We start from the raw sequence: 19273 nt of genomic DNA, 5'->3' as shown, positions 1-19273 counted from the left end.
GAAAATTCTCAAGTTATTTCGCGGAATGGATTTGGAAAATGGAATGCCAATATTATTTTCCTCCTTCAGGCTCCACTTTTCCTTCACAGCATTGTGATTATCAGACCCGAATGTATTCGTAGTTCAACGTTACTCTAACACGCACTGAAATTCAGCGACACTGGGATAGGAAAGGTATAGGACTGCGAAGTAGAGGCCGTCATCTCAATTATGGTACAGATCCAAATTTTCCTGAGCTGAAAAGGGAAAACCGCAGAAAAATTTCCTCTAGAGCTGTTGGCGGCATAGTTAGAACCAGCCTTCTGCCGAATACATGTTGAGAACTACGACCCGTACCGCATAGGATGTGAAAGGAGGAGAATCTGCGTTATGCTAAACCTGTATTCTTGATGTGAAAAAACTCGCGGTAGAACTACAGCAAGATAGCCATGGGGAGTTCAGAGTCACTTTAAGATCAACAGGTGATGGGACGTTAAAAAGTAACAATTAGTTACATTATTTATTTATTTATTTAATTATTTATTTATTTATTTATTTATTATTTATTTATTTATTTATAAAATAGTACTTTCTGTCCGTCTACTTGACGTTTGAACAGCGTCGCGGCCTTAAGTTCAGAGGGTCCTGTGTTCGACTCCTAGCCGTCTCAGGAATTTTAGCCGCGTCCAGTTAATTGTCCTGGTTCGAGGAGTAATGGGTGTTTGTAATCGGCTCAATGCACACCTCTTCATAATATACATATCACACTTTCAACCATCACCGAAACAGGGAATAGTCAAAAAGACAACCGGTCGTAGAACAGGGCTTAGTTCGGAGTGAGCTGAATTCGTTGTTTGAGACGTAAAGTTGTTAGTTTATATTCGAGAGATAGTGAGTTCGAACCCCACCACCAGCAGCCCTAAAAATGGTTTTCCGTGGTTTCCCATTTTCACACCAGGCAAATGCTGGGGCTGTACCTTAATTAAGGACACGATCGCTTCCTTCGCAGTTCTAGCCCCGTCCGATTCTAGCATCGTCCTGCGATTTCCCGGAAGTCAGAGTGACGTAGAAAGCATAACAATAAACTAAAACAGAGCCAAGTCCATATACACGAACCCTACCAGGTTGTGAGAAACGCTGTGAAGACGTAGGTTAAGTGAATCTTTATGCCCACGGATCAAACTTCTGGAATAAAAGCAGCATACATGTTCAATTACATGCAGGTTCTTCAGGTTTAACCACATCAAACAATAAGCTAAAGGCTCATGGCTTGTGATGGTGAAAGTCTTTTCGAGTTAATTGTAGCATTGAGCGTGGTCGGGGCACAATAGGTTGACATGAAACAATACTTTACACAGTTCACGGAAGTTACTATTTTGTGTTATAAAAATTAACCAGGAAGTTTACCTCTCGTTTCTAGTCCTCTCACTGAGAGTTAGGAACTGAATGATATTAGTACCTTTTAAACCGGTCAAGTTGGCCGCGTGGTCAGGGTCGTGCAGCTGTGAGCTTGCATCCGGGAGATAGTAGGTTCGAACCCCACTGCCGGCAGCACTGAAGATGGTTTTCCGTGGTTTCCCATTTACACAACAGGCAAATACTGGGGCTGTACTTTAATTAAGGCCGCTGCCACTTCCACCCTACTCCCAGGCATTGCCTATCCCATCGTCGCTATAAGACCTATCTGTGTCATTGCGGCGTAAAGGAAATAGTAAAAAATAGGTACCTTTTAAACGATCATTCTGAAATGTCCTCCTAAGAGGGCTTCCAGCTTGTATGAATGCATGGGCGAATATGAGAATGAGTCACGTAGTGCGTGGTTATTTCCAGTAATGATACGATATACACTAGTGTCCAGAAGTTAAGCATAATTACTAAACGAGGCCGTACCGCCTGATAGGAATGTCAGACGGATTGCTGAACAAACGGAAGTTGACTCACACACCATTGTCATACAACTTATCCCAAAAAAAATCTGTGTCAGAAACGTTCTGATAGCTAAGGTACACATTTGACAACAACTAACAAAACTTGGCAATGTCTTCCACAACAAAATATGCTGTTAATAGGGTGTACAGTTACCCGTAACGGCCACACATGCTTCACAGCGACGTGGCATGCTCTCTATCAGATGGTCCATGAGCTCTTGTGTCAGTCGATCCCATTCCTCCGACAGGGAAATGCGAGGGTATTGGAGGGTCCTTGGTGGGGGCTGACGGGATGCAATTCGCCTCCCCAATGCATCCCAGGCATGTTCTATAGGATCCAGATCCGCAGACCCAGCTGGCCAGTCCATGCAATGAATGTCTTCCCCAGCCAGACATTCACCAACCAGAGCAGCGCGGTGTGGTCGGGCATAATCGTCCATTAAAAGGAAGTCTGGACCAGCCGCACCTCTGAAGAGTCGCACATGTGGTTTCAGTACCTCATCCCTATATCTCCGAGCGTTAACAGTATTCCTCGGACCACCCATGAAGATGTGAATGTCCGTACGGCCATTCAACATGACGCCACCACCACCACTATACTGGTCCCATTCCACGATGTTCCTGTGATTGTATTGGCTACCCGGTTCTCTCCAGATTAATGTGCGACGGGAATCGTTCTGCAAACTGAAGCGGTATTCATCTGTGAAGAGCACATGCCTCCATTCATTCATGGTCCAGTTTCGATGTCGACGGCTCCACAGTAAACGGGCCCGTCTCTGTGCTGGAGAGAGTGGGACGCACACCACTGGACGTCGGATAAACAGCCCTGCTGTTCTGAGCCTCCAGTACACAGTTTGCCGGGAAACGGCAACCCCTGAGACGGCTGCAAGCTCCGCCAACAATTGTCTTGCAGGTGCACTCCGATTTCGTCGGGTGGTTAAGGCCAGATATCGGTCCTGCTGTGTGGTGGTTACCCTTGGTCGACCTGGTACTGGCAAACAACTAACATCTCCTGTGCCTTGTCAGACGACCAAGAAGGCTACCTCCTTGGATAATACGACGACCTGAATTCATTCTACATTTGCACACTGGCCCGAAGGAGAATACGGACCCCTCCATTTATCGGAGACTCTTTCTGTCCATTGTTGGCCGGCATCCTGATTCGGTTGCTTTCACGGATGGTTCGAGAGCAGAAGCGGGAGTAGACTGTGCGTTCGTTTTCGACAATACTAGGTTTCTTTTTCCTCTCCCGGAAGCCTGTAGTGTGTACACAGCAGAGCTCTATGCCATTTGTGAAGTTCTGCGGTATACGCTGTCCGATGAGCGTCGGCACTTTCTGCTGTGTGCCGACTCCTTGAACGTACTACAATCTACAGCTACGTGTTTCCCTCGGCACCATGATGCAGCGGATCCAGGACCTGCTGGCCGGATGTTCGGATGCCGACAACAGAACTACGTTTATGCGCCTCCCATGCCACATGGGTGTAGAGGGAAACGAGTTAGCTGATAAGGCTGTCGAGAAGGCTGTTATATTGCTCCCGTTGCCTTACAGGGTTCCAGCCAGTGATATTCGCTCTCAGCACAGGCATTTGGTTATGTCCCATTGGGAGATGGAGTGGCAGGCCACTCCACTTCCAAATAAGCTGAGAGCGATATAAAGGAACTACGAAGGTATGTAAGACTTCGTTTCGGGATTTTCGGAGAGAAGCAGTGGTATTTTGTCGTCTTCGGATCGATCACGGCATAGTAACGCACTCCTACCTACTGAAGGGTGAACGCTCCCTTGGTGTGCACTAGTGGTGGTCATCTAACCCTGGTACACATCCTTACGGAGTGCGTGGACTTGGCCGATCTGCGCCGTGGTCTACAACTCTCGAGTGTCATTTCCCTCATCCTACGAGATGATGATCAGTCAGCAAACCTCGTCATCCGTTTTATGGGGGATAGTGGCCTTTTTTATCGCGTGTAAAAGTATAATTTCTATTAGTGTATTTTTTAACTACACTTTTATCCCACTGACTGTATGTTAGGTGGTGTTTGTGTTTTTAATTATTAATTTAATGTCTAACCTGAATGATTTATATATATCTGCACTTCAAGGCAACGACTTATTCCATTGCAAATTATTCTATTTCATTTTATCAGAAAATAAGGTACTGCGAATTTTATTCTCCGATTATTTTAATTTCATAATCATTTTTCATCAAACTTTGTTTTAAATTCTAGTCAGTGGATATATTTAAAAAATTTAATCATCATGTCTTTTCGTTCCAGCTGGTACCCCTTAAACAACAAACATCATCATCATCATCATCATCATCATCATCATCATCATCATCATTATAAATTCATCTAAAATTTACTCAGTAAATCTGGTGTTTATTGTTTGTTCTAGTTCGAACCCCACTTTCGGCAGACCTGGAAATGGTTTTGTGTGGTTTCCCTTTCCACACCAGGAAAATACTTGGGTTGAACATTAAGGCACGGTCGCTTCCTTCCACCTCCTAGCCCTTTCCTAAGCTATAGCCTTTCTAAGATCTATGTGTGTCGGTGCGACGTAAAGTCAGTTGTAGAAAAAGAGTTTGCTCTTAAAAATATCCCGAAAATTGATCACCCGAATCTTAAATTATCGTGTTTTCCTTAGGTGAATATGGCGTGGTGTGTTGCAGTCTGCATTCTTGTGATCACTGCGACTAGAGTGTACGGACAAAAAGTAGTTGATGAGAGGGTGATCCAGAAGGCTCACCATTTTGCACCAGAACTCTTCATGAAAGCGGTAAGTAACCTGATGTACTTCAGAAAGTTTTCTATTTTAAACTCGCATGAAAGTCTGTTATTCTTGATTTGTATGCATACTGTAATTTCTCTCAACCATGTTCCAGACATACTTCTCCTTTCTCAGAATATTTTAAAAGTTAGTAAATGATTTTGTACGGTTCCCTGGTTGAATGGTCATCTTAGTGGCCTTCGGTTCAGAGTTCCATTCGCAGTCCGGTCTGGAATATTAACCATTACTGGTGAGTTCTCCTAACTGGGGTCTTCAATTATAAACGGTCATCCTCCATAGCGTAACGTTTAGTGTTATTAGTTGTCCTCCTCGAGAGCCCGGCTTCGATTTCCAGTACTGCCAGAAATGTAAGAATAGAAGGAGGGCCGGTATTGGGTTGAAATGATACATGCAACTCACCTTCTCACCTTCAGTGCGAGTGCCTGAAAAGAGTTGCACCTCCTTGTGATGAGGACACAAGTTTACTTTAATTACACACAACACCCAATAATAAAGACATCCCTCTCTATGAAGTTGACGTCAGAAAGGGCATCCAGCCATAAAACTTGGCCCAGTACAAATGTGTGACACAGTTAGTACCCAGCACCCCACTAGGATGTGGGAAATAAATGGTAGAAGTAGTAATTTCTCCAGACATATAACTATATACACCAGTTAGTTCTCCTCCTTAATAATAATAATAATAATAATAATAATTGTACGACCTAAGCTACCAGGAGCAGACATTTCAATTTGACGCCATCTGGCTGTCTACCCGTCAATTTCGACGTTCCGTTTTAGTCTAAGCCCATTAGATGGCAGACCGAGTAAAACGAAACTCTCTTGGGCGTCCATGGCTGAGATTTTAATCAATTTTGTCGGGTAAACACCAAACGTGTCACCAGAGATATTTTACATGCCGACATCGTACGATATGGAGTGACGAAAGGAATTTTGCCATCCTTCAAAAATCCGACTACCTCTGCCAGATTTAAACCCGCTATCTTAGGATTCGGAGGCCGACACTCTACCACTGATCCACAGAAGCAGTTCCGTTTAGAACATGATTAGCCCTTAAATGCACAGCTTTGTATATGTGCACAGGAGGATGTTCTTTCTTGTAATAATTGCTTTACGATTTTACAAGTGTTCATTTACTTCTACCTTGCAGATGAACTCGCTAGGAATCACTAGTGAATTAAAAATTAATGATTTTTCTTGATAATCAGCTGGACTGATATAAACTTTAAACAGCTAAGGTAAAACAAATAAAATATTCTTTACTTCAGAGAATCCATGAGCAAGGGCATCTATAACACTGAAGTGTGGCAATAGATACAGTAATCGTACAGCTTTGTATATAGGTGTATGTAAACATTCAAAAGTCTTTACAATTGACTGATCCACATAAATAAAAGTTATTTTGACAAATATATTTTAAAACATTTTTCTCTCTTTTATAATCTGCTTACCATCCCGGATTGGTTTTCCCCTCGGACTCAGCGAGGGATCCCACCTCTACCACCTCAAGGACAGTATCCTGGAGCGTGAGACTTTGGGTCGGGGGATATAACTGGGGAGGATGACCAGTACCTCGCTCAGGCAGCCTCACCTGCTATGGTGAACAGGGGATGGGAAGATTGGAAGGGATAGACAAGGAAGAGGGAAGGAAGTGGCCCTGGCCTTATGTTAAGTTCCATCGTGGCATTTGCCTGGAGGAGAAGTGGGAAACCACGGAAAACCACTTTCAGGATGGCTGACGTGGGAATCGAACCCACCTTTACTCAGTTGACCTCCTGACGTTGAGTGGACCCAGTTCCAGCCCTCGTATCACTTTTCAAATTTCGTAGGAGAGCCGGGAATCAAACCCGGGCCTCCGGGGATGGCAGCTAAACACATTAACCACTACACTACAGAGGCGGACTAAAATATGTTTCTGATATTAATGCATTACTTTTGGAATGATAAAACCATCACATTTGAGAGATATAATAAATTGCACATTTAAGCGTTAGATTACTTTGTTAGGCGCTTTAGATACGGGAGAAGACAAAAATTATACTAATGCAATTAAATATTTCCCCGGAACGAGGAGGAATGGTTAGTCCACAGTTTCATTCCTGGATCAGTTGTAGGAAACTGCAGTCGTTAGTTAAGTGTGACCCTACGAATTGGGTGCCGCACTTTGGCGCGGTTGATTTCCTACCTGCAGATGCGGTGAAGGTTGGGTTAGTAACTCGGAATTGTGTGTTTTATTTGCTGTAGTAGTCTGGTTTCGAGGCTGAATGGTAACCGTTCTGATCTTCAAAAATGTACGAAATGCTTGAAAGCTTTTTCTTACTCTAAAAATTGTGATAGCCACGGGACGTCCAGTTATACGTGGAATCCGACTCACAGGGAAATTATTTTTCATTACGAAATTCCCACGCGAATTGTCCGGGATTCGAACCCCATCCGCCTTGGTAAGAAACCAGTGGCAACGCCACCAGGCTATCATGCCCCTCTGATCCTCACATCATGGAGTTCCACAAGTTCGATTTATGACTGAGTTATGGAATTTTAACCCTGTATAATGCATTCCTGTGGCTGTCTGACCTGGATATTGGACCCTTTATAATGGCAAAACAGGAATCATCTCAAAAATAAGGCATTGCGAAATGGATCCACTGATTGCTTTTGATTCATGGTCATTTTTTCATCATCATTCGTTTTAGATTGTAGTCAGTGGATCAATCAATCAATCAATCAATCAATCAATCAATCAATCAATCAATCAATCAATCAATCAATCAATCAATCAATCAATCAATCAATCAATCAATCAATCAATCAATACTTATCTCTATTTAGGGCAGTCGCCCATGTGGTAGATTCCTTATCTGTTGTTTTCCTAGACTTTTCTTAAATGATTTCAAAGAAATTGTAAATTTATTGAACATCTCCCTTGGTAAGTTATTCCAATCCCTAACTCCCCTTCCTATAAATGAATATTTGCCCCAGTTTGTCCTCTTGAATTCCAACTTTAATTTCATATTGTGATCTTTCCTACTTTTATAAACGCCACTCAAACTTATTCGTCTACTAATGTCATACCACGCCATCTCTCCGCTGACAGCTCGGAACATACTACTTAGTCGAGCAGCTCGTCTCCTTTCTCCCAAGTCTTCCCAGCCCAAATTTTGCAACATTTTTGTGACGCTACTCTTTTGTCGGAAATCACCCAGAATAAATCGAAATGCTTTTCTCAGGATTTTTTCCAGTTCTTGAATCAGGTAATCCTGGTGAGGGTCCCATACACTGGAACCATACTCTAGTTGGGGTCTTACCAGAGATTTATATGCCCTCTCCTTTATATCCTTACTACAACCCCTAAACACCCTCATAACCATGTGCAGCGATCTGTACACTTTATTTACAATCCCATTTATGTGATTACCCCAATGAAGATCTTTTCTTATATTAACACCTAGATACTTACAATGATCCCCAAAAGGAACTTTCACCCCATCAACGCAGTAATTAAAACTGAGAGGACTTTTCCTATTTGTGAAACTCACAACCTGACTTTAAACCCGTTTATCAACATACCATTGCCTGCTGTCCATCTCACAACATTATCGAGGTCACGTTGCAGTTGCTCACAATCTTGTAACTTATTTATTACTCTATACAGAATAACATCATCCGCAAAAAGCCTTACCTCTGATTCCACTTGTTTACTCATATCATTTATATATATAAGAAAGCATAAAGGTCCAATAATACTGCCTTGAGGAATTCCCCTCTTAATTCTTACAGGATCAGATAAAGCTTTGCCTACTCTAATTCTCTGAAATACATTTTCTTGAAATAGAGCAACCCATTCAGTCACTCTTTTGTCTAGTCCAATTGCACTCATTTTTGCTAGTAGTCTCCCATAATCCACCCTATCAAATGCCTTAGACAGCTCAATCGCGATACAGTCCATTTGACCTCCTGAATCCAGGACATCTGCTATAACTTGCTTGAGCTTCAGTGGAATAACCTTTCCTATAAACTTCCTTCTATCGAACCTGTTAGTAATTTCGCAAACATGTCTAATACAATCAGAAAGAATGCCTTCCCGAAGCTTACATGCAATGCATGTCAAACTTACTGGCCTGTAATTTTCAACTTTATGTTTATCACCCTTTCTTTTATACACAGTGGTTACTATAGCAACCCTCCATTCATCGGGGATAGCTCCTTCGACCAAACAATAATCAAATAAGTACTTCAGATATGGTACTATATCCCAACCCATTGTCTTTAGTATATCCCCAGAAATCTTATCAATTCCAGCTGCTTTTCTAGTTTTCAAATTTTGTACCTTATTGTAAATGCCATTGTTGTCATATGTAAATTTTAATACTTCTTTAGCATTAACCTCTTCCTCTATGTGGACATTATCCTTGCAACCAACAATATTTACATACTGCTGACTGAATACTTCTGCCTTTTGAATATCCTCACATACACACTTCCCTTGTTCATTAATTATTCCTGGTATGTCCTACTTGTGACCTGTTTCTGCCGTAAAATACCTATACATACCCTTCCATTTTTCACTAAAATTTGTATGACTGCCAATTATGCTTGCCATCATGTTATCCTTAGCTGCCCTTTTTGCTAGATTCAATTTCCTAGTAAATTCCTTCAATTTCTCCTTACTTCCACAGCCATTTCTAACTCCTATTTCTTTCCAGTCTGCACTTCCGTCTTAGTCTCTTTATTTCTGTATTATAATAAGGTGGGTCTTTACCATTCCTTACCACTTTTAAAGGTACAAACCTGTTTTCACTTTTCTCAACAATTACTTTAAACCCATCCCAGAGTCTGTTTAGATTTTTATTTACTGTTTTTCACCGATCATAGTTACTGTTTTAGAAACTGCCTCATGCCTGCTTTATCAGCCATATGATACTGCCTAATAGTCCTACTTTTAAGACTTTCCTTTCTATCACATTTATTTTTAACTACGACAAAAACAGCTTCATGATCACTCGTACCATCTATTACTTCAGTTTCTCTATAGAGCTCATCTGGTTTTACCAGCACCACATCCAGGATATTTTTCCCTCTAGTTGGTTCCATCACTTTCTGAATCAGCTGTCTTTCCTTTCCTACATTATGAAGTTTTAATTACCGTTTCATTTCTTTGCACCTCGTCGGTACAGGCCGTTGACCTACCTGTTAGGCACTTTGAAAAACAATCTTCATCATCATCATCATCCCCGTGGATATATTGCACGAAGAACTGGAGTTAACTATAATCACTATATAAGACTACAAGCTCGCTTGCTTACTTTTTACCTCCTAATTGTAATAGTGGACACGAGTTATACTTGTGAACTAATGGCCAGTTGCATGCGAAATAGTTCCGTGCTGTGAACAGTCTTACGGAGTATTGCATTATCAAACTGGTTTGACACCCACTGAATATTTCACTAGTGGTGTATGTCGAGGTCACGGCGATAGATATCTAAGATGTTAAGATAAAACTGGAACACCGCCAAGTGAGCAGGCGACAAGTAACGACAGCGGTTACACTTTCTCTCAATACATTGTTGTTGTTGTTGTTGTTCTAGTTTGTCTAACAAGGGAACATCAGCAAGTGTGACATTGATGAGATTCAAACTTTCACATGAACAAATCCACAGCCTGTTTCCAGTCATTCGACCGGGTCAGGAATGGAATGAATGAAGCCCCATCTAGCGGCGTGGATAGGAATTGTGTCGGCTGACGAAACCTCTCGCACTCCTCTGGGGCAATGATTTATAACTGACTGATACAACTTCATTGGAGAGTGTGGTTGGAATGAAAGATGCCAGGGAAAACGGAGTACTCAGAGAAAACCTGTCGCGCCTCCGCTTTGCCCAGCACAAGTCTCGCATAGGGTGATCGGGCTTTGAACCTCGGACCCCAGCGGTGAGAGGCCGGCGCGCTGCCACCTGCGCATCGGAGGCTCCTCAAACTTACATTTTGTAGTTCCAATTGTCAAATACAGACACGCGACAGATTCTCGTTAGTATTGGCCACGCGAAAAATTTGTACTGAAAAGTAAGCAAGCAATGCAAGAAAGCCTGCGTAGCGAAGTCAGAACGGTGCTGGACTTATGTCCTTTGTCACTCGTGCTTTGAATCACACTGCAGAAATCATTTTTAATTTTTACCTAGAATAAATCTATAATTCCGGAACCATGCTTTGGACGGTGAACGTTATAAAAGGACGAATATTTAAAAATAGCAATTGGTTCTAGAAAACATGTGTGATGACAGTATTCAATATCTCATTGTAAAGAATAAGGGCCAGTGTATCTAGTAATAAGATCTTCACCTCGGTATGATGTGATCGGGTGAAATGCTAAAATGTCCGCCAGTATCCAGTATTCGGGAGATAGAAGGTTCGAACCCCACTGTCGGCAGCCCTGAAGATGGTTTTCCATGGTTTCCCATTTTCACACCAGGCAAATGCTGGGGCTGTACCTTAATTAAGGCCACGGCCGCTTCCTTCCCACTCCTAGCCCTTTCCGGTTCCATCGTGGGCCATAAGACATATCTGTGTCGGTGCGACGTAAAGCCAATAGAAAAAAAAAAAAAGGAAAAAAAAAAGGTAAAATGTCCATGCCGCGCGGGTAACAATTAGTGAAGTTATGCACTCTAGTAGAACAAACGTCGTGTGTGCTATTGTTCGATTTGCTTCACTGAGTTTTATAAGTTTCTTTCTTTCTTTCTTTCTTTCTTTCTTTCTTTCTTTCTTTCTTTCTTAATCCATTTACCCTCCAGGGTTGGTTTTTCCGTCGGACTCGACGAGGGATCCCACCTCTACCACCTCAGGGGCAGTGTTCTGGAGCGTGAGACTGTGGCTCGGAGGATACAGCTGGTGAGGAGGACCAGTACCTCGCTCAGGCGGCCTTGTCTGCTGTGCTGAACAGGGACCTTGTGGGGGAGGGAAGATCGGAAGGGATAAACAAGGAAAAGGGAAGGAAGCTGCTGTGGTTTTAAGTTAGGTACCATCCCGGCATTTGCCTGGAGGAGAAATGAGAAACCACGCAAAACCTGTTCGAGGATGACTGAGGTGGGAATCGAACCCCCTCTACTTAGTTGACCTCCCGAGGCTGAGTGGACCCCATTCCAGCCCTCGTACAACTTTTCAAATTTTGTGGCTGAGCCGATAATCGAACACGGGCCTTCCGGAGTGGCAGCTAATCACGCTAACCACTACACCACAGAGGCGGACGTTTTACAAGTATATGGCGAGAAATCAAATAGTGAACATTTAAAAAAGCTGTGGTGCGAAGAAAGATTTTCTTTTGCAAATTGTCGTGCCATATGGATAATAACTAGCTTCAAAATTATCCAAAACGCATTTCAGTCGATAGAGCAGCTTTTCAGCATCCCAAAACGTCCAAAATCGTGAGTGCCGGTCATCAAAAAGCTCATTCGGAGCTTCTCAAAGTTAAAGTGGTCAAGCGTCTTGACGTGAATTCTGCGTTATTGGAGCCCAGCCCAGCCGAACACATGTACTGTCACAGTGCTGGGAACATTTTGAGCAAATACTGTCTAGATACTTCATTTTGACAATACTAATCACGTGGTAGGTATTCTATATCAAAACCTGCGGCTATGACCATCAACAGAGCTCCGTCCGAAAGATTTTGCTTTAATTTTAAGTATAGCACACACTTCTAATTTACTATTCTCATTTTTCATAACTATATGTTGTTTAGCGAGAGGATTCGTCGTGCTGACCACACGACACCTTGTAATCTGCAGGCATTAGGGCAGAGCAGCGGTCGGTTGGCAAGCCATGGGTCTTCGGGGCTGTTGCTCCATGGGGTTTGGTTTTATATATTGCCTATGTTGACGAAATTTTACTGACATTAGTTAAATGTGTAACCCCTGTGGGCGGGAGAAGCAGACAAAGAATAAACCCACGGTATCCCCTGCCTGTCTTAAGAGCCGGCTAAAAGGGGCGACCAAGTGATGTTGAATTTTGAACCCATGAGATTACCTATGATTAGTACCATCACATGAGGAACACAATGAGTCTACTTTTCTTGCGATTAGTACCACTATGTGAGGAATACCATCGGTCTGTGTGTGGATCACTATGGGTTTACAATACCCATGTATAAACTCCGTACGGCTCTACTTCTAAATTGACGTTTTAGCAGATTTTGGCTCTGTCTGGTGGTTATGCGCTGAAGCATAGACATCCAACCAATCCCAAGCTGCCATTCATATCGATTTATATCGGCAGAGCACGATCTCGAAACCCAGTTGCCAACTCTAATATTTACATTCGCCACGTGGTTAACCTATCTCGCTCAGCGTGTATGATATTCGGTACGGTTCGCGATCTTTTGCATTTTCCTTCAATATTTAGTGTGTTTTTCATATTGTTGAAGGGTTTCAGTGACTCTGATATCAGTAGAGTGTTCCCTTTGTAGGTCATAACCTCCTACCTGTGCCAGCCATTAGTCGTTAGTGATGTACTATTTCCTCATTCTCTTTTATTGTTCATAATATATTCTCTTTTAGTGCCAGATATTGTTAGAAAGAGTAGTTCTTGTGAATTTGTTTTCAATCCATATTCATTCGTTTTTCTGAGTACTGTATTACAATTTAAAAGGGCAGTTTACCGCGGTCATATTGCATCAGCTGTTCTCGCAAGCGTAGCGCGCTGGCAACAGAGGGAAGGCGATGCTCATTTGTTTTTCGAAACTTCAATTTAGAAGTAAGGCCGTGCGGAGTATAGTATCCGCCACTCTGTCCAGGTTCGGTCGGAACACCACAAGGTGGAAAGAGAAGGCTACACTTGCTGGAGTGTTTCATCATCTGGTTGTGGGCACCATGGGCCTGCGTTTCGAGGAACACCACGGGTCTGTGCGTTGCCTGTGATTGGTACCACTCTATGAGCGACGCCGTGGGTTTGCGTTGCTTATGAGTGGCGCCGTTATGTGAGAAACACCATAGGTCTGCTTTACCTGTGAGTAGTACCCCAATGTGAAGAACACCGTGAGTGCACGTTACTTGTGATTAGTACCGCTACACGAGAAAACCATGGTTCTACTTTACAGATGATAAGTAACATTATGAGGGGCCGTTGACCTGGATTTTGGTCCCCTTTTAAACAACAAGCATCGCCGATTCAGGATTGTGCTTTGGAAGCAGCCCCTTGGTCAGTGTATACCGTTGTTTTACGTTAGTTTTTGGGAAGGTCGGGCATTGCGAGTCGGATCCACTGATTGTTTAAAGTTCATAACCATTGTTCACCGCCCTCTTATTGAATTCTAGTCAGTGGATTGATTTTGGAATTTTTTTTTAAAATTGTAATATTGTGAGTTGGTTCCGCTGATTGTTTTACATTGATAGTCGTCCTTTATTCTTCATCATCAAGTTTGGAATTCTGGTCAGTGGATGAGTTTTGGATTTTAAAATTGTAATTATATTTTGACTCAATTCGAATAATTAGGTGCCGATGACCTAGATGTCAGGCCATTTTAAAGAACAAGCACCGGGCGAGTTGGCCGTGCGCGTAGAGGCGCGCGGCTGTGACATTGCATCCGGGAGATAGTAGGTTCGAATCCCACTATCGGCAGCCCTGAAGATGGTTTTCCGTGGTTTCCCATTTTCACACCAGGCAAATGCTGGGGCTGTACCTTAATTAAGGCCACGGCCGCTTCCTTCCAACTCCTAGGCCTTTCCTATCCCATCGTCGCCATAAGACCTATCTGTGTCGGTGCGACGTAAAGCCCCTAGCAAAAAAAAGAACAAGCATCATCATCATCATCATCATCATCATCAGTTAAATGTATGAAATTATACAGTCTACTATTTATTGTACACTAGAATAAAAACCTGCCTGCCATCATTTATTGATGGATGCAATACTGTCTCTTGGCACAGGCCAGAGCAAAGTGTAGCTTCCACTGAAGTCCCAGTCTCGTCCATGACTGTGACAATATGGAATCTACTGGGGTGTGGATCTTCTTCTTCTTCTTCTTATGACGCCGTCTCCCTTCGAAGCTTGGCGATCCAATTGATTATGATTACACGCGAAACGGCAGCACGGAAAATTTCTATCGACGTATGTCCATACCACCGCCGCAAGTCTTTCAGCCAGGAATTTCTCCGTCTTCCCACAGATCTTTTCCCGTCAATATTCCCTTGAATGATCAGTCGGAGAAGTTCGTATCGTTCACCTCTCATGATGTGCCCGAGGTAGCTGAGCTTACGCTCCTTGATGGTTATGAGAAGCTCTTTCTTCTTGTTCAAGATGTTGAGGAGTTCTTCATTTGTCTTCTTTTCTACCCAAGATATTCGGAGTATTCTTCTGTATAAGTACATTTCAAAAGATTCAATACGCTTCTCCAATAAAGGGCTAAGCGTCCACCCTTCGAAACCATACAGAAGGACAGGAAAGACATAACACCGTGGCATTCGAACTCTGAGCTGGAGGTTGAGTTCTCGGCTGGTGAATAAGGTCCTCATGGTATTGAACATATTTTTTGCTTGTCCAATCCTGGATATGGATAGTGCTAAATGACATTCGGAGCACAAATAGTGTCTGCGTGTTATGAAAGGTGTTATTCATAGGGTTAGTTGTGCTACAATAGCACTGTCTGGCCCAGTGAGGAAAGCAATGACAAACTACCTCACTTCTCGTCTTGCCTAGTACGCCTCATTTTGGTGCTGCTATTGGTTTTTGTGGTTTTTCTATAAATGCTTAGCCTTTGACCCCCTGTGGGTGGGGGACGCCGACGAAGAATACACTCACGGTATCCCCTGCCTGTCGTAAAAGGCGACTAAAAGGGGCGAGCGAGGGATGAAACTACTTTTGATTTGTACCATCACGCGCGGAACACCATGGGTCGCTTTTACTTGCGAGCAGTACCATTCTGTTAGGTACCGAATAGTTTTGTGATTCGTAGCACTCAAGCGGGGTTCAGTGTGGTTTTCCAGTACCCGTGAGTCGTACCCATGTGAGCAACATTACGGGTCTGGGCGTTGCCTGTGAGTTGTACCACTATATGGGCGACACCGTGGGTCGGCGTTGCCAGTGATTAGTACCCACTATGTGAGGAACACCACGGGAATGCCGGCGCCCGTGATTAGTACACCTAGGTGAGGGACCTCATCGGTTTGCGTTGGCTATGAGTAGCGCCATTGTGTGAGAAACACCATAGGTCTGCGTTACCTTTACGACGAAAAATACTTGTGAGTAATACCTTAATGTTTGGAACACCGTGAGTTTACGCTACCTTTGATAATACCGCAGCTTGAGAAATATGGTTCTACTTTACTCGCGACATGTACCCTACTGAGGGGACTTAGACCTGGTTTTTGGACCCCTTTAGACATCAAGCATAATCGATTCAGGACTGTGCTTTATACGTGGTCCTTTGGTCAGTAATACTATTATTTATGACCGCTTTGAGTCGGATCCACTGTTATTTTGTTTGTATGTTTCTTGTTTTTTTGGGTTCATGTCCCTCCATTCATTTTTCATGACATTTTTATTTATTTTGGTCAGTGGATTTTTTGAACTTTTTGTTGCTATTTCATTTCGTACCATTAGGGCCCGATGACCTTGATGTTAGGCTCCTTTAAAGGACAAGCATCATCATCATCATCATCATCATCATCATCATCATCATCATCATCATCAGCTTAGCCTTTGGTGGTGCTATTTGAGGATCCAACTGGCCTCTCTCTGGGCTGGTGTTGCCAGATGTACGGTTTTGCCCCGAACAATACGGTTTTTCCTCATTTTGTTCCGCTTACGGTGCACCCTTTAAACCGTACGCCTGATGTTCCGTTTTCTTTAAAATATCACGGTTTAAACAATAGTATAGTATCGAAAAAGTGCGCGGTTATGATCAAAATATTCTCACCAATGATCAGTCATTACAGTTGAGAACAGCATCTCTGACAGTGTGCTAGCGGTACTGGTGGGCATATGCTGAAAAAAGTATTTTCATTAATGGTAATTAAATGGAGTGATGATAGAACCAGATGCTCAGTAGATTTAATAAAAATGTTCTTGTGTACTTCAACTATGTTACAAGTTATAAATCTCATTTTCCAACCGTATTGGAGTTCAGAGTATCAAATTATTATAATTAATGAACCACCTTTCCAATACACAAAATCCTTATATTTAGGATGAAACCATTTAATCACAAATTGGACATGTTTCACTCAACTTTGTGAGCATCATCAGCAATAGTTAACATAAATCATTGGTGGGTCAGGGCCCTGATCCTGGTGTATATCACAAAAGAATGTCTAATATACATTGATAAAAATATATAAATTTAACACTTTAAAAATAATCAATAAGATTATTTATGTCTATTAAACAAAAATATTAATCATTCAAATTGTTTAAAATGTAAAACGGAATGGATGGCTTAAATGTTAAAAATAGTATATGGTAATTAGATGTTCTTAAAATTTTGTGTATTGGAAAGGTGGTTCATTAATTATAATAATTTGATACTTCAACTATGGTCAGAATTGTAAGGAAATGGATAAGATGCATCTTCAATTGACAAGTACTTGTGAAATGTTCATTTCAAGGTAAAAACTAACGCATTATTAGTTTGTAATAAATTAAGTACCTACATATTTCACGCTTACGCTGTTACATTATTACCGGTACCGGCATTTATTTGTTAATATAATCCTGGTCTCTTCTCTTAATCATGGGTATGGAGCCTTAATTTAGCGCTATATTGCAGGGAAATGGAAGTGTTCCTTATTTGCCATCCGGAAATCTGGCAACCCTGCGTCTGGACTGATGGCCTAACAAACACAGACAGAGAATATAAACTTCCCCAGTGAGGAAGTGCGCGAAAAGCCAAAGTATACCAGCACAGTTCATGTGTTCCTAAATAAACGGTGCCGTAGTATTGAAAAATAATCTTTCAGGGCTGAGAGAACCACTCTCTTTTTCACAGCTGAATGCAGTACGGCCCATATTGAAATTCAAAGTCATTTTCTTCTGCTTCGGGACAGTATCAATTTATACAGGGTGAAGCGTAATTCGCGCACTCGGGCGTCGCAGCGCGACTCCTCACATGCCAGCAATAAAAAAAATGTCTCTAACAAAATTTCGTCTTGCGAGTATATCCGGTAGAAAACGGACGTTGAAGAATAGCAATCTGGCAACACTGTAACCACATGTAGGGTAACTACCGCTGTCAGCACGCTCCTGTCGTGCTGTACAGTTGGTGCAGTGGGTAGAGTTTTTGGTTGACATGCAGGAGGTCGATGGTTCGATCCTGGGTTGGGGCGCATTTTTTATTTGCTCATTTCCATCTGACATTACCTACTGTGATACAGTAAGACACCGTTTCTGAGGTCACATGTATCCTACATTTACAACATAATAATAATAATAATAATAATAATAATAATAATAATACACTGAGATACGTACTAAACAGCATGCGGTTACCAGGCGCAACACGCAATGCTGAAAGGCAGAATTATTGGGACCATGGTGATAACACATACAAATTGTAACCGAGTTTGGACATTTTTCGCAGAGCACGTTGCTAGGCCTACTGGTAACGTAAGGCCCTAACGAAATGTAATGGACCTGAACGAGGCAAGAATAATAGTTGGTACTAATCTATGGGGGTCCGCCTCTGTGGTGTAGTGGTTAGCGTGATTAGCTGCCACCCCCGGAGGCCCGGGTTCGATTCCCGGCTCTGCCACGAAATTTGAAAAGTGGTACGAGGGCTGGAACGGGGTCCACTCAGCCTCGGGAGGTCAACTGAGTAGAGGTGGGTTCGATTCCCACCTCAGCCATCCTGGAAGTGGTTTTCCGTGGTTTCCCACTTCTCCTCCAGGCGAATGCCGGGATGGTACCTAACTTAAGGCCACGGCCGCTTCCTTCCCTCTTCCTTGTCTATCCCTTACAATCTTCCCATCCCTCCATATGGCCCCTGTTCAGCATAGCAGGTGAGGCCGCCTGGGCGAGGTACTGGTCATACTCCCCAGTTGTATCCCCCGACCAAGAGTCTGAAGCTCCAGGACACTGCCCTTGAGGCGGTAGAGGTGGGATCCCTCGCTAAGTCCGAGGGAAAAACCGAACCTGGAGGGTAAACAGATGATGATGATGATGATGACTAATCTATGGGACCATTGGAGGATGGTACAAAGAAAACAGGTTTCACATCTAGTAGATGAAGTGGTGCGAATAAATTCACGCCCACGACGTGGAAAGGGCGCCTTTCAAAGCTGACCAATGAAAACGATTGTTCGTCCATTTCTAGGATCGTAGTATGTAAGTGCAAATGGTTTCTAGAGGACCCACTGCAATCGCTGTTGACGATTAAGATGCCAGATACCATACCACCTAGACTACATTTAGGAAATAAAAAACATACGGCTCAACCCAGGATCGACCACTCGACCTCCTGCATGCTAACCCAAAACTCTATCCATTGCACCAACTGTACAATACGAGCAATGTCTGCTGACAGAGGTAGTTACCATACATGTAGTTACAGTGTTGCCAGATTGCTAATTTTCAACGTCGTTTATCTGCCGGATATACTCGCAAG

At 42.8% G+C, this 19273-nt stretch overlaps 1 protein-coding gene across 1 annotated transcript in view; it reads left to right on the top strand.

The window, feature by feature from the left end:
• The first annotated feature begins 4557 nt into the window (after positions 1-4557).
• The window catches only part of LOC136875737 (lipase 3), a 109061-nt gene continuing 94345 nt past the window's right edge, over positions 4558-19273 (top strand). The window contains exon 1 of the mRNA XM_068228286.1: positions 4558-4683. Coding sequence (XP_068084387.1) covers positions 4558-4683 — 126 coding nt within the window. The remainder of the gene's footprint in view (positions 4684-19273) is intronic.

The sequence above is a fragment of the Anabrus simplex genome, chromosome 6 (assembly GCF_040414725.1).
Source record: "Anabrus simplex isolate iqAnaSimp1 chromosome 6, ASM4041472v1, whole genome shotgun sequence".
NCBI classification, from domain to species: domain Eukaryota; kingdom Metazoa; phylum Arthropoda; class Insecta; order Orthoptera; family Tettigoniidae; genus Anabrus; species Anabrus simplex.
Note: the sequence above shows the minus strand (reverse complement) of the source record. Positions and strands in the feature narration are given on the sequence as shown.